Raw genomic sequence first — 13,382 nt, 5'->3', positions numbered from 1 at the left:
CACTTCTCTCTAGGTCGGACATGAAAAGGCGACGGTGCAGGTCGTCCCAGTTAAGCCAGGTAATGCAGGCAGAGCTGGAAGGGACAAATGGGGCACTGTCAGCTGCACAGCACTGCTGATTCAGCCAGCAAACAGCACCACCCACCCAGACAAAGCACTGGATAGTGACAACATGTGTATCGATGGCAAGTCCCATTGAATGAAAGTGTGGATGAACAGACAACCTGATTTCTTAAAATATTTAATCACAGTAATAGATGGACTGGTATACAATACAGATCTATATGCTTAGGTAAGCCAGAAAATTTAAATTTTACACAAATGTATTTAACATACATAAAATAGCAAGTGACTGCATAGCTATCCCTAAGTACACTATAGTATACAGTGAAGAGCAGGTGCTTAGGGCCAAGAGTGAATCTCGTGAAACGTTTCATAGACGTGTCCTTTTACAGCCATTACCCCAATATTCTAAAAAAGCAAAAAAGTACATTAAAGCATCAGATTCCAAAAAGTGGCATCTATGCCGCCTGTAACCCATGATGGATTTACGCTTCCGGCCTTATGAATGACCTCCATTATGCTGCTCTTTCAGAAGTATATTTACAACCAACTCCATCACACACACAAAACATTTATTGCACAAGCAACGTGAGGATTAAATCGAAAGTGGCACTTGGTTCCATGACTGTAGAGAACATGCGCTTCAGGGTTTTCTGCGTCTGTGGGAACAAAGTCAAATCTTCTGTAAAGGTTGCCCCCCCACCTGATGACAACCAAGAGAAAAACATGAAGATTATTCAGTGATTCAGAAGTCATCTTACTTCTGATATCCATGATGCTGATAGCCAGGTCCCATGTGTGAGCCGGCCCTCATCTCCACAGCCACCGAGCACTACGCAGGACAAGAACATACAGAAAGCATCAGTACAGAAACACCACACCCCTGTGGGATACAGGGAACACTGCTCAAAAGCCCTGTGTATTTATAAACTGAATGGGGGGGGCACACTTGTTGCTGGTGCATAGATATTTAGTGACCACTACTTTTTAATAAAATTCTGTTCAAGATTTCCTTTGAACTTTGGGGGAACAAAGCTGCCGGACACCCCCATCTGCATTAGTGGGTGGCAAAATTAGTGCTGAGCAACGTCCTTGGTTTGTACTTTCACCCAATGCTAAGAAATGTGCCTGTACTTTATCTGTACAAATATCACTCTGGAATTTAAATACACCCACAGCAGCCAAGTCTCCAGACTGTTTAAAACCGTTAGTCGCTGCAAACAATGTTCCTGGGTTCTGACCCTCAAGGCAAATATCACTTATTTTTAGATTCTGTCCAGACACTCCTCCACCTTGCTTTTAACCTGGTGTTTGGGAGGAAGATGGCCAGGAAGAGCCAAGTTTAGTCATACTTCACATAAACCGCAAACACCTGATCTAACCGGGTGAGTGTCAGCCGCTAACAGCAGTACCGTCTGCATGGTCACCAGAACAGCCAATCAAGTGAAAGCCTGCACCCCATTTCTCAACCAAGAGGTCCTTTGTTATTCATAGATCCAAGGACAAAGTTACCTACAAATTACATTTATATTGCAACATAAAATTATGTCTATATACTTGAGTCGCAGTTATTACATAACGTACTTTTATCCATCTGATGCGTCAATCTCAGCCAATATTTAAAACATCACCAATATACAGTTAGGCAATACTATACAAAAATATATTGGTTGTTAGTCAATTTCCACATCGGTATAACAATGATGGTCACTGAAATGGGACAGTGATATCAACTTCGCAAACTGGAAAGGGCACACTGCTGGTTAACAGGACCCATTTATAAATGCAAGCACCACCAAGCAAACTTAGACCTCATCTGCCCTTCACTGTAGGACCAGTTCTGCCCCCTCTGTGGCCACACGCTGTAACAGTGCTGATGTGGCGATACAGCTTCCGGAAGGACTGGGTTTGGTCTCCCCACTTATGCTAACAAACAGCAGAATCCATGTCACGCATGAAAGATCGCATGGGGGTGTGAATCGAGACGGATTCTCCAATTTCCCCACCACATACGAAGTATCAAAGGTTGTTGAGGTTTCACAAATTTTGAGGCTACAGTTGATCGTTTCCAGTCCAGTTTCCCATATGTTCTGTCATCACCCAAATTTACAGAATTATTCTGATTTTAGATTCTTTTTGCAATTTCTACTGCACCTGACTTTGATCCATTTTAATTTTTGGCTCTTATCTTTGACGACTTCTCAGATTCCTTCTCTATGACTGAATTCCATTCATAATCGCACTAACAAACAGGTCACACATCGCAAATCCATTCCAGCTCTTTCCCTTGATGGCCGTGGGGAATATTCATGTCATTTTTTCAGAAGGAACGATAAGTCCATCAGACCTCCAGCTTCACATATGTAAGTCATGATCTTTCTCACAATCTGCTGCAGGCCACGTCTGTCATCTGAAATGAGCTCTTCCATTGTTTGCCACAGATAATGCAGCCCATTGGATTTCAAAGATTTCCATCCTCTGGCATCCAATTGTTGTAAAGTCAAGATACAAGATGGGTGGGGACTCGCAAGAGCTGATTAGTCACTTTGCAGCTTCTTTCCTCCCTGGTCAGCCGCACTCTCCCCTCCCCCCCAGTTGTCATTCAGGTCTCCAATCATGTTTTTTGCATTTTCATTTACACCTGAATCTAGTCAGGAAAACTTTTTCCATCCACAACGACAGAAGTATAAGCCTGTATAAGTGTAATAATGAATGGATATGATACGTATCACCACACAAACAAGATGGGAAAACGTTTCTTGAAGAATAGAGGGCCAGTTGAGACTGGAAGACGGGCTGGGTTAGGCCTGAGGGCCTGGGTTCGCCCCACCCTCCTGTGCGCGGCAAACAATTACGCTACTATTCATTACACTTCCAGTGCTGGAAGGGATCCAGGGTCACAAGGCGCCTCTGAAATCAGCTTTAACCGCACCTTCAACACACCAAGAAGCTCTCCAGCGCCCGAGAACAAGCCTGGAGGAGAACAGGAAGTGGCAGGGAATGCGAAGCTGCTTACTCTGGTCTCCACGTCAGTCCAGTCACCGTCCATGGCTGCATCCTTTGGGGGGTCATTTCCAGATGATCTCCTCTTGCGACTTTTGGGGGGGCAGAAAAAAAAGCTGTTTTTTTCCCCACCCATTTTACAATACATCACTGAGGCTTAAGTTACACTGCAAAAACCCTGAAATCCTAACTTCATTTTTTAATGCATTTATTGGGCTAATCTGCTCCAATGAAAGTGGAGGAGGAGGAGATACAGACCTGGGGGCTGCAGGCACCTCCTGCTTCAGAGTCTCAATATCTGTGAACTGAACTGCTTGGCCCCCTCCTCTGGTTTTAAACACTTCCCCCTGCAGGATGGAAACAGGCAGACGGGGCACTTAACCGTCCACTGCTCAAGACAGCACCAGCATGATGAGCAGAGTAACTCCCCCCCACCCCCCCAATGCAGACAGAAGAGCAGACGCATGACAAGTCCCAGATAATTGGCAGCACCATTTCAAGAAGAACCATTACCTTGATAAGTTTGGTCTGAATCTCTCCGTCAGATGCGATCTCCTGATGAGTTAGGACATACTTGTCGCATTTAGACAGAGCTCTCTCGCTGGGTGCAGACACCTTGATTGCATTGGGTAAATTCGGCTGCATAACAGTGTCTAATTCCAAATTACTGGATGGTTTGTGATCTACCCATCTCTCCCCACCTGCCGAGTGTGAGCGTCTGTGCAGGGGGCGAACCGGGGGCCCAGTCTATTCAATTAAGAGAATAAAGCAAGAAAAGGTGATTTTAAAAACATTCGGGGGGGGGGTCACCATTACATTCCACCAATTAGATAACTTGTGGCGTCATACAAATGTAAGTTGTACAAATTGTTGGCAAAACTATTAAAATCATAAGCTTCTTGTAGGTTGTCAATAACAGGAAATGCAGGAGGTGACATGGAAGTTTACTTTGCGTTACAATATCATGCATGGATCCAGCCACAAGATGCTACTTGGCAGAGACTCACATCCACACACGGGGCCGTTCGAGACCAGCTGTTGCTGATCTCTAGGTTCACGCTTTAAGGCTTTGCCAACTTTTATACAAAATTACAGATGCAGACATCACAGTCACTGGATACACAATCAGCCAAAATCACTCTTAAAGCCCTCGGCAGATTCATACCTAGATCCCACTACGTTAGGCCCCAAATCATGAGACCTCAGAGCTGGCTACAGTTAAAGGAAATACAGACATCTGCCTTTGATTCAGCCTAAACACTTCCGGACACCTTCAAGGGCAGGACTTACCAAGAATGTTTGCCTTTATCAAGTTTAGAATTTGCTTTCTCTGCAATGCATGTTGAATTTTAAGTGAGAGAGCTATAGTGGAGAATTGAATTAGCAATAATGTGTCAGAGAAAATTCATCAATGCAGCACCATTTGTGCAGATTGGGGGGCATCAGCTAAAAAGTAACACTACAGTATGCAGCATGCCAAGCAGATCTTAAAGCACAACACAGAAAGGAGACAAGTAATCAGGACCAGCCAAAGCACAATCAAGGTGACCTATATTTCACATTTAAACTCTAGTATGAATCAGTGACTATTACCTACAATTACTTGTTTTAGATCAACAAAGTGCATAACACTGAATTAGGAAACAAACCACACTTATGACACTATGTCAACCTTGCAATGAACATTAACTGGTGAGCATTTCGCCAGTCTGACAGAATAACCATCTTCATTCTGCGGTAGGCTGTCAGGAATGCGGGGAGCGATATTTTACAGAGGACGGTCCCTTTCTGGGCCACGTTAGAATCATGCTTCTGGTTTAGCACGCTCCACTATCCATTTACTTACTAACTCATCTGTGCTTGGGAGGAGGGCGTTGGGGGGAAAAAAAATAAATAAAAAAAATCAGCAAAAACCTGAACTAAGTGCTGATTGAAAGATTTGCAGAGTGAAGATGGAAAGTTAGTTTCAGTTCCTAAAACTCAGCCACAGAAAGCTAATGCACAGTAAATAAACAGGCTAATTCTAACCAGACAAATCTACCTACAACTAGAGAATGGAGACACTAACCCTTTGACCCAAATCCTCAAAGTCTACATCACACGGCTGGACAGGGACTTCGCCGTCAGTCCAGCACCTGCCCCTCCTCCTGACGAGATGGTTGGGTGTCCTAACCCTGCCTGGCTCCTGTAGCCTATTCCTACAGCTGGGGGGAGACAGACTAGCCTGCCTGGCGCCTTGGGGGACTCGCTGCTCCCACTCCGACACAGCAGAAGATACAGAAACACTGCTGGAAGAAGGGGGGCTCGATCCTTGCCTGACCTGGGGGCGGCTGAAGAGGCCATGCTGAGCAAGATAAGGGGGAGACTGCAGACACCACAAGTTAGTACACATGCGACAGCTGGCGGAATGTGCAGCCTGAGGACCCTGAAGAGCAAATTCCATTAATCTCAACTACAGAAGGGCTGCCTTTCTTTTCCTGTGTACAACGCTTGGTATTCGTGTAAATGGTGCAACTGCCACAACCGAGCTAAACAGCCTCCTGCCAAGTGTATGACCTTGTAGGAGGGCTGGGTGATATCAGCAAAACATCACATCATGATTATGAACATTCATACCGTCGTCAGTTTGAATATCGTATCGTGATATAGCATAAAAACTTGCATAATTCACAGTAATGATGCACTATTTGTACACAAATTCCATCAAGGTATGAGTGTGTTGGCATAATTCATCATTATAGCTGAATGCCTCATACCTCAGTAAAACAATTTAGTCAATCAGAAACGCTCAAAACCATTGATATTCTTGATATCGTTCACTGCATATCACCCAGTCCTACTTTGTAGCAGGGAAAATCACTCAAATAGTTGACAAACTGTAGTTTAGTATTTGGTATGACATCACAAAGATTTGCTCACTGACTACAATGAATCTAAAAAATATATATATTTTTTTTTACATTAAAATGCCAAGTTCACAAACGGCGATGAGCCCAAAGCACCCATAAGACGAGAATGAAGGAGAATAAGTGTGACCTACTGGTGCTGGGGAGGGGGAGGCCGAGCGCTTGGGTGCCACGCGGTCCTTCTCCCGGGACGGCCGCTGGGGTTTGCCCGACTGCTCTCCTTTATTCTCCGTCACGATGGCCTTCAGCTGTTTCAGCTTCTCATCTTTCACCCACAGCTTGTTCTGCATCTCCAGCTGTTTGGCGTTGACGCGCCTCTCCTGAGGGGCATATGAGCAGGATGGTGGCTCCAGGTTTCTGAATACACACGAAGACGCTCAGAGTAGCTTTTCGGGGGTGCGGCCGGCCTGAACACTTACACACTCCTTCTCCCACTTTAGCTTGACGTCCGTCACCATGCCCTGCATGCGAACCTCAATCCGCTTCTTCTCAGACAGCTCTCTTTGCAGCTTGTGCTCTCTGTTCTCCAACTCTTGCTGCAAGGAGCGCTTATCCTCCTCATAGATGTTTGTGGTTTTCTGCAAAATGTCGATCTACATACAAGAATATCAGATACAAAACTAGCCTTGCGAGAAAACAAGGAATTAGGGAATTCCAAGCACCAGCCCAGGTTTTACCTTGTATTCCAGCATCTTTGATTTCTTTTCTAAACGATCTATTTCGGTCTTTTGGTTTAGGATAACTTTATCCTTCTCTCCCAGCTTCCCTCGCTGATCATGGATTAAGTTCTCCTTGGCTGAAAGGCTGCCATCAAACTCCTGGAGCTTTGATTTCAACATGTTGGCTAAGGAAAGGAACACAAGAGATTCAGTCTAACTTTCAAGCGCTGATTTAGGGTAGCGATGGATGATATGATGATTTATTGTGACCAGTTGCAACTGTATCCAAGAAGAGCATTTCAGAGCATCAACTGCGTCGCTTACTACTTAACCCTATTACTATAACGACAGGACAAAGCGGGAGGTCCCTATCACACGATAAAAGTGTTAATGTCCAAAAAAACCCCAACAACTTTAAAGCACTTTGCTGTACAGAGTCAGTTTCTGTTATACATACAGTATTTCAGATATCTTAATAATTAAGTTGACTAAAAAGCAAGGGCAGAATTGCTGGTGAAGTGGTCAATCAACGCTACTACATGCATTCAGATTTGGTTGGTTCTCATCGTACTTTTAGGAAGAATCGCGGTTGGCCAGCTGGCAATGCACCACGATCCTAACCAAAAATATGATGCCACATTCTTGCCAACTGCCCAATCCTAGATAAGGGCGCAATCATATTACACCAGTTCAACCTGGGCCACTTAAAATCTCTTACCGGTTTTATTAAACTCCTCTGTGATCATCTGGCGGATCCTGGACCTCTTTTCCAACACCTCAATGAGCCTGGGCAAGGTGTGGTCATCAGAGGGATCCGTAATCTCGCTGGGGGGCAGCGGCGGGAGGCTTTGCAGCAGCTGGCTAATGATTGAGGTACTGTCTGGGGTGAACACCACGGAAAACCTTCAAGCTCACCACCAGCATAACCCTCCTTCCGATAACACCAACGCTGTTCACTTTTTGCTGCCCTCCATCTCGAAGCGTACAGGTTACCTGCATTGATGGGCCCCCCGCGTTCTTCCAGACGCCGAGACAGCTCTTCTTTAAAGGCCTGGTTCCTTTGCCGACGCCCGGCAGTAAAGCCGCAAATTGGCCGGTCCACTGGCCGTGCCACCTCCACTTCCTGTGTCATTTCTGCAAACCTCATTACGAGCTGCACAGGACAGACACACCTCACCTTTAACACTTGGGCAAATGGCAAAACTGCAACTACCTGCACAAATGCTACCCAGTACTCAAAGTCAAACTACGTGCTATTCCACTGCACCATGAATGTTCAGCAGAACACAAAGTCAAACTAATGCCTGCCAAACACAATGGGACAGAATGCAGTGAGTGCCCATATGAATCAACAGACCAGCTATGTACAAGTCACTGGCGGTCCTCATCCATCCATCCATGTATGTATGTATGTATGTATGTATGTATGCATGCATGTATGTAAGCATGCATGCATGACATGAGTCTTTTTTTGCTCTATTCTTGCACTATTTTGCACTCATGTACTTTCACTATGTGGATCTGCAGAATAAAGTATGAATTCCACAACCATTATGCAAGTTCTCTGGACACAGAACATAGACTGGCATAAGTGACTTACCAGAGTTTCTTCATAATCATCAGCTTTGGGATTGACACAAACTATCATCCTAACCTTTCCTTCTCCATCAAAATAGTTTTTAAATAGATGTGTCACTTTAGAATCTCGGTATGGCACCATCTAAAGAAAAACGAACAGCGTTCAGGGTCGTCATCCATAAATTAGCTGTAATCAAAGGAAAGATCACTTGCATTTCCCAAACAAACCCAATACCAACCTTGTTTGTTCCACACATTTGGTTCTCACGAAGAACCTCGATACATGTGCGCAATGTCATCAAAGACTGATTGATGTTGCCTGTAAGGTTGAAGTTGCCAAATGAGTGAGAGGGTCCCCAAGGTAAATGACAACATCATCCCATCGACTCCAGTGTCACCTGCTTCTCGCAGCCGGTTCCCCTCAGCCCGAGTCCTGCTGGTCCGCTCACTCCCAGCCAGGTCTACCAAGCACAGCTGGCTCACAGTCACCTGGTTCTTGTCCTTTAGTGGAAGCACAGCATTTGTAAGAAGCTCAACACTGAAATATACCTTATTCAGGGGGGAAGGGAACCCTCATTTCCACACAAGCTCAACCAACTGACAGGGTGTGGGACATGATGTACCTGAAGAACATTGTCACCATCGGCATCCAAAGGTGCCTGGGCCAGTTTGATGCTGAACACACTATGTGAGCGGCTGGACTCCCGATTCAGCTGGGTGTTTGCAATCCTGCGTCTCTTTTGACCTGCAAAATGAGCCAAGATCAATCGTCTAATTCAGAGCACAAACTCTTAAGCATCCAAAACTAAAACGTACCTCTCCAGAAAACCTCAAAGGCTTCTTCCGTGGACTTTACTTCAACTTCTGTACATCCAGCAACATACATATTGTGATTCTGATCTTCTCGCAGAATTTTAGACTGAGGCGGTCTACAATAATAATAATAAAAAAGTTAATTCTGATTACCCACAAACTGGATATCACGAGAAGCTGACCAGAATCATAATTCATTGTAGCTCCTCAAACTAGCAAGCAAAGATTAAACGCCAAACCACAGCGGCAGAAAGGGGATCAAGCTCTAAAAGAGAACGTACAACACTGCAAAAAGCACAAGCATCAACCACAGTTAAGAACACTTATTTTTACAACAGAGAGAAAGAGGAAAATTAAGAAATGACAGTAAGCTAAGCTGATGCGGAAAGCATATACACTGGCCACATACATGAACTCAGTGTTCCGCAGAGGTGTCCCTCCACCGTTCCACCTAATGAAGGAAGACACATTTACATCTGACAGCTAGACCAACACCAAGACTAATCACGCCCCAGTGTGCCGATAACATGGTGTCAAGGCTGTAGACAGGCAACAGCTTCATATCTGAAAAGTACATTAGAAACTTACTTTGGTTTAATTGGGTCTATTGGCACTTCTTCCAGAAGATCATAGATGTAGTTGTTATATATTTCCACATAGGAAACAAAGACACTGTAGCTGCTGTCCTCATCCGCTCCTTCTGCTTTGCAAGCTTCCCCTGGATTGATCATGTCAGCAAACTCTGGGTCGAGTCTGTGCCTGAAACAGAACCAAAGAAATAAATTCCACCTTGGGTTTCATGAAAAGGAAAAGTTACAACTTCCTTGGTTTGTTAAACAAGCACCTTGTGAGGACCGACACACCACTCTGGGTTTTTGTGTCTAGGAAATGCTACTGTTTCGATATTTTAGCTGCACCATTGCAAGTGCTAAGATGAGAAATGAATGGATCTTACCTACATACTACCAGCCCTTCATGTTCAGATACACACAGTCTTAAACCAGCAATACTGAGAAGCAGAGCTTTTACTTACTTGGAAGATGGAGTTTTCAATAATGACTGCTGGCTTTCCCTTTTCTGCCTCTCTAATAAGGCATCAACTTGATTTTGGATCTCCATGCCGTTCTTATCATCAGTTTTAAACACCTAAAATGCAGATCGTGTCAGAAATACAGTATGGTCGACAAATTGAGCCATTTCAAAGAAGGTTCACTCACAAATCGCTTAGCTTGGTATGGGCCTATGCTGTTAAAGATCATGTCCAGAGAGCGAGGAAGGAGTCCACCTTGTCCAGGAGATCCAGTCATGGTAAAAGTTTTGCCACTACCAGTGACACCATATGTGAATAGTAAACCTAGAACACACACACTAAAATCAACATTCAATAATAATTATAATAATAATAATTAAAAAAAAAAAATTCCCCACGGGGATAAATAAAGTGTCTTTTTTACGCCTCCCTCAACTTGCTCTTTGTGGAGTAAGTAATCCACAAAGGGCAGCCACTCGTAGGGAGCCGGGGGTTAAGGGATTAAGGGCTCTGAATGTTTCACATATTGAGGAAGACCGAAGGCCCTCTTACCATTTTTACCATGAATCAGGTCTTCCACAAGTGGCTTTGCCACATCATTAAACAGCTCGACCTGCGAAGTCTTAATTCCAAACACTCTCTTGAAAGAATACTGCATCTATTGAGAGCCAGGGGACAAAAATCAGAGGCTTAAAACAGCAACAAATCAAATTAAAAATGAAAGCACATGCTGATGACTGGTAAATAACGTGCAGGCACACCTCTTTGAACTCGCCATTCCTGTTGGCTTTGATGCCATCTGGAGGATGCAGCTGAATGGTAGTGCCGCTGATCACCTCGATGCAGCACTCCTCATCTTCAGCAGCAGGCGGGCGCACACGGCAGTACACCTGTACCAGATAACCCACAAAGCAGAAGATGCAGACACCTCCAGAAGACACATTCAGTAATCAAGTACAGAAAGAAATAGGATAACAAGGTAGTTTTTGACAACATAACTTAATTTTTTTGTAGGTTAACATTAAACATTATGAAGTGATTTTTTTCTAATATGGTTTTATGATTTGGTTACATTCACACTAACATGTTATTAATATAAATGAATGGTAAATGTACTGTAGTCATGTAGCAGGGTCATTTACTCACACCAACAGGATCTTTTTGGTTGCTGGATGGTTTCTTTTGGGCAGGTCTCCGGGGAGTTTTGCCTTTCCTGCGCACAAAATAATTTAAGAGGATCAAACCACCATGTCAAACAGTACTGGACACCACCACGCACTGCAGAGTTATATCTATATCTATGACGTAATCTGTTTCACAACGTCCGCAGGCTGCTTTAATTAGCCAATCGGGTAACTCGTTTAAAAACTAGTTTCAAGTACCGTACAAGCACATGATCTGGTCACTTTGAAATGGACACATCTTCAGATATTCTGCAGAAATATTATATACAGATATCGTAGCTAAACCCCACGAATAAGGCCCCACCGCACATCCTAATGTGCCAGCAAGCCATTGGCGTGACGCAAAGAGCTTCGGCTAACAGACGTTAGCAGGCAATATGAAGATCAGAAGTTGTTTATACCTTGGAATACATTTACAGTTGAATGACATAAATAATGTAGACACGAAACACGTTCATGAGAACGACGATGCATATCCTGACATTACTGGCAAGGTGCTTAAATAGCACCGACATCCATAAGTTTCAAATACAAACAGCAAGACAGTAAACACACAAAGCACGAAAAAGAACCATCGGTCCATGCTGCGGGGCTTCATATTATATGCAAAGCTACCCACAGGTAAGAAATGCACTGTAATTAAATAAGTAAACTTTATACACTCACACAGGCCGGATCATTTTGCCGTTTTTGTGCTTCTCGCTTGGCACGCTCCAGTCACCTTTCTACTCGGAATTCGACTTAATTCGAAATTTCCCTCCTCCTCCCAGACAACGGCTTTTTCAAATCGCACCAGTCAGCGGTCGAACTGAACACCGGAAATCCCGCCCACTTACCAGTGACGCATTTCCGTAGTCTGTCAAAAATATCCTGCTCGTGTAGAGTGCGATAGGAATTGAAATAAGGATTTATTTGATTAAACCAGTTCTTTCGAATCCGTTCAATTTAAAGATTTATTTAGATTCGTTCGGTTCTGAAACATCCCATCTTGGTATTTTGCATTTCATGTATTTTATGCTCCATTAATTGAATGTTTATAAATGTTGTTTATTCATTATACATACACATATCATTTTTAATTATGTAGCGCTTAACGTTACGCCGTCCATACATCATTACACCAGAAGGTGGCGTCTCGGTCTTGAACAGCGCGGTCTCTTTCACTCCTTGAACGAATCGTTGTATTCAGTTGAAGAATTGGCTCGAAAAGAAAACAATCGTTCGTAGGTCTAGTTAACTAACACGTTTGTTTCTACATAACGTCAGTTTCTGAAATGTCTAATTATTGTTAGCCGACTAAAATCTAATTCGAAAATAAATATATTTCAACAATGCAATTTAAATGGTAAATTTAAAAAATAGCACATATTTGTGTTTTTTATGTTGTTATACAGTTGGGTGTTGTGATTGGTGTTGGTATTTTACATGGGCCAAAAATAAAATGCAAATTCACGTAATGTTTTTAAACGGTAAGTGTAGGGCTGTTTTTTTTTCTTTAAAAATCATATAAATTTTAAAACTGCTACAGTAGTCTCTGATTTGACATTAACTGAATTATGTAGTAATAAGGAAATGAGAACGGAGAATGAAACAAGGGAACTGCGACGCGTAATTGATCCAGGATTTTCGTACAGCGGTAATTTATTGTGAGAAGCGAGTTTAAAACTTACCCTTTGTATAAGTTAGTAAAACATACCTTGCATTCATTTTACACGGAGTTAAATCGAATATCATTATTCACGTTAGTTGGTCACAACTTCTGTAGGTATCTAGCCAGTAACCAGGTTTTTAAGAAAGTTGCAATGTGCTTATATTACCACTAGATGGCCACACCCCGAAGCACACGGTTAATACAGCATAACTATTAGTGAAGTAAATCTTGACTTTGCCTACAATTTTCACTGGAAACTATTATAGAAATTGATATTTTGGGAAATATGTTGGCAAATAAACATTGATATAAATATGTGGAGCAAGACTTAAAATAAAATCCTTCATAACATTTTTAAAACTATGTGGTTTGGGATTTGACATCTGTATCAATTACTTTATGGAATAACTTTTAATTAATTTTTATGAAATTGTATACTGTGACATTATTATGAAGCTTTGAAGAAGAACAGCAGTCATAAAGACAGAAAGGCAT

At 43.0% G+C, this 13,382-nt stretch overlaps 1 protein-coding gene across 5 annotated transcripts; it reads right to left on the bottom strand.

Annotated features, from left to right (window-relative positions):
* Positions 1-225: 225 nt before the first annotated feature.
* On the bottom strand, positions 226-12,495 carry kif23 (kinesin family member 23). Of its 5 annotated transcripts, XM_049031548.1 has the most exons (25): positions 12,348-12,495; positions 12,073-12,106; positions 11,199-11,265; positions 10,814-10,942; positions 10,605-10,710; positions 10,240-10,376; positions 10,056-10,168; positions 9,611-9,781; positions 9,432-9,473; positions 9,026-9,138; positions 8,833-8,954; positions 8,608-8,710; positions 8,449-8,528; positions 8,232-8,351; positions 7,625-7,784; positions 7,350-7,511; positions 6,650-6,816; positions 6,392-6,565; positions 6,107-6,292; positions 5,135-5,431; positions 3,580-3,813; positions 3,325-3,413; positions 3,080-3,158; positions 825-895; positions 226-722 (listed from the first exon to the last, which is right to left on the bottom strand). In XM_049031548.1, the coding sequence occupies exons 2-25, from the start codon at positions 12,081-12,083 to the stop codon at positions 707-709; spliced, it is 2,949 nt and encodes a 982-aa protein (XP_048887505.1). In that variant the 5' UTR covers positions 12,084-12,106; positions 12,348-12,495; the 3' UTR covers positions 226-706. The 5 variants fall into 5 exon arrangements, with proteins under 5 accessions (XP_048887505.1, XP_048887504.1, XP_048887509.1 ...); XM_049031547.1 differs by lacking the exons at positions 12,073-12,106; positions 12,348-12,495 and adding an exon at positions 11,903-12,034; XM_049031552.1 differs by lacking the exons at positions 5,135-5,431; positions 12,073-12,106; positions 12,348-12,495 and adding an exon at positions 11,903-12,034.
* Between the last annotated feature and the right edge of the window lie 887 nt (positions 12,496-13,382).

The sequence above is a fragment of the Brienomyrus brachyistius genome, chromosome 11 (assembly GCF_023856365.1).
Source record: "Brienomyrus brachyistius isolate T26 chromosome 11, BBRACH_0.4, whole genome shotgun sequence".
Lineage (NCBI taxonomy): Eukaryota > Metazoa > Chordata > Actinopteri > Osteoglossiformes > Mormyridae > Brienomyrus > Brienomyrus brachyistius.
The sequence above is the reverse complement of the archived record's forward strand: the minus strand, read 5'-3'. Positions and strand labels throughout refer to the sequence as shown.

Coding starts and splice junctions, on each gene's coding strand:
- kif23 (XM_049031547.1), bottom strand. Junction 8,711..8,832: donor ATGGTGACAATGTTCTTCAG/GTACATCATGTC, acceptor CTTCCACTAAAG/GACAAGAACCAGGTGACTGT. Junction 7,512..7,624: donor CGGGGGGCCCATCAATGCAG/GTAACCTGTACG, acceptor TGTTCACCCCAG/ACAGTACCTCAATCATTAGC.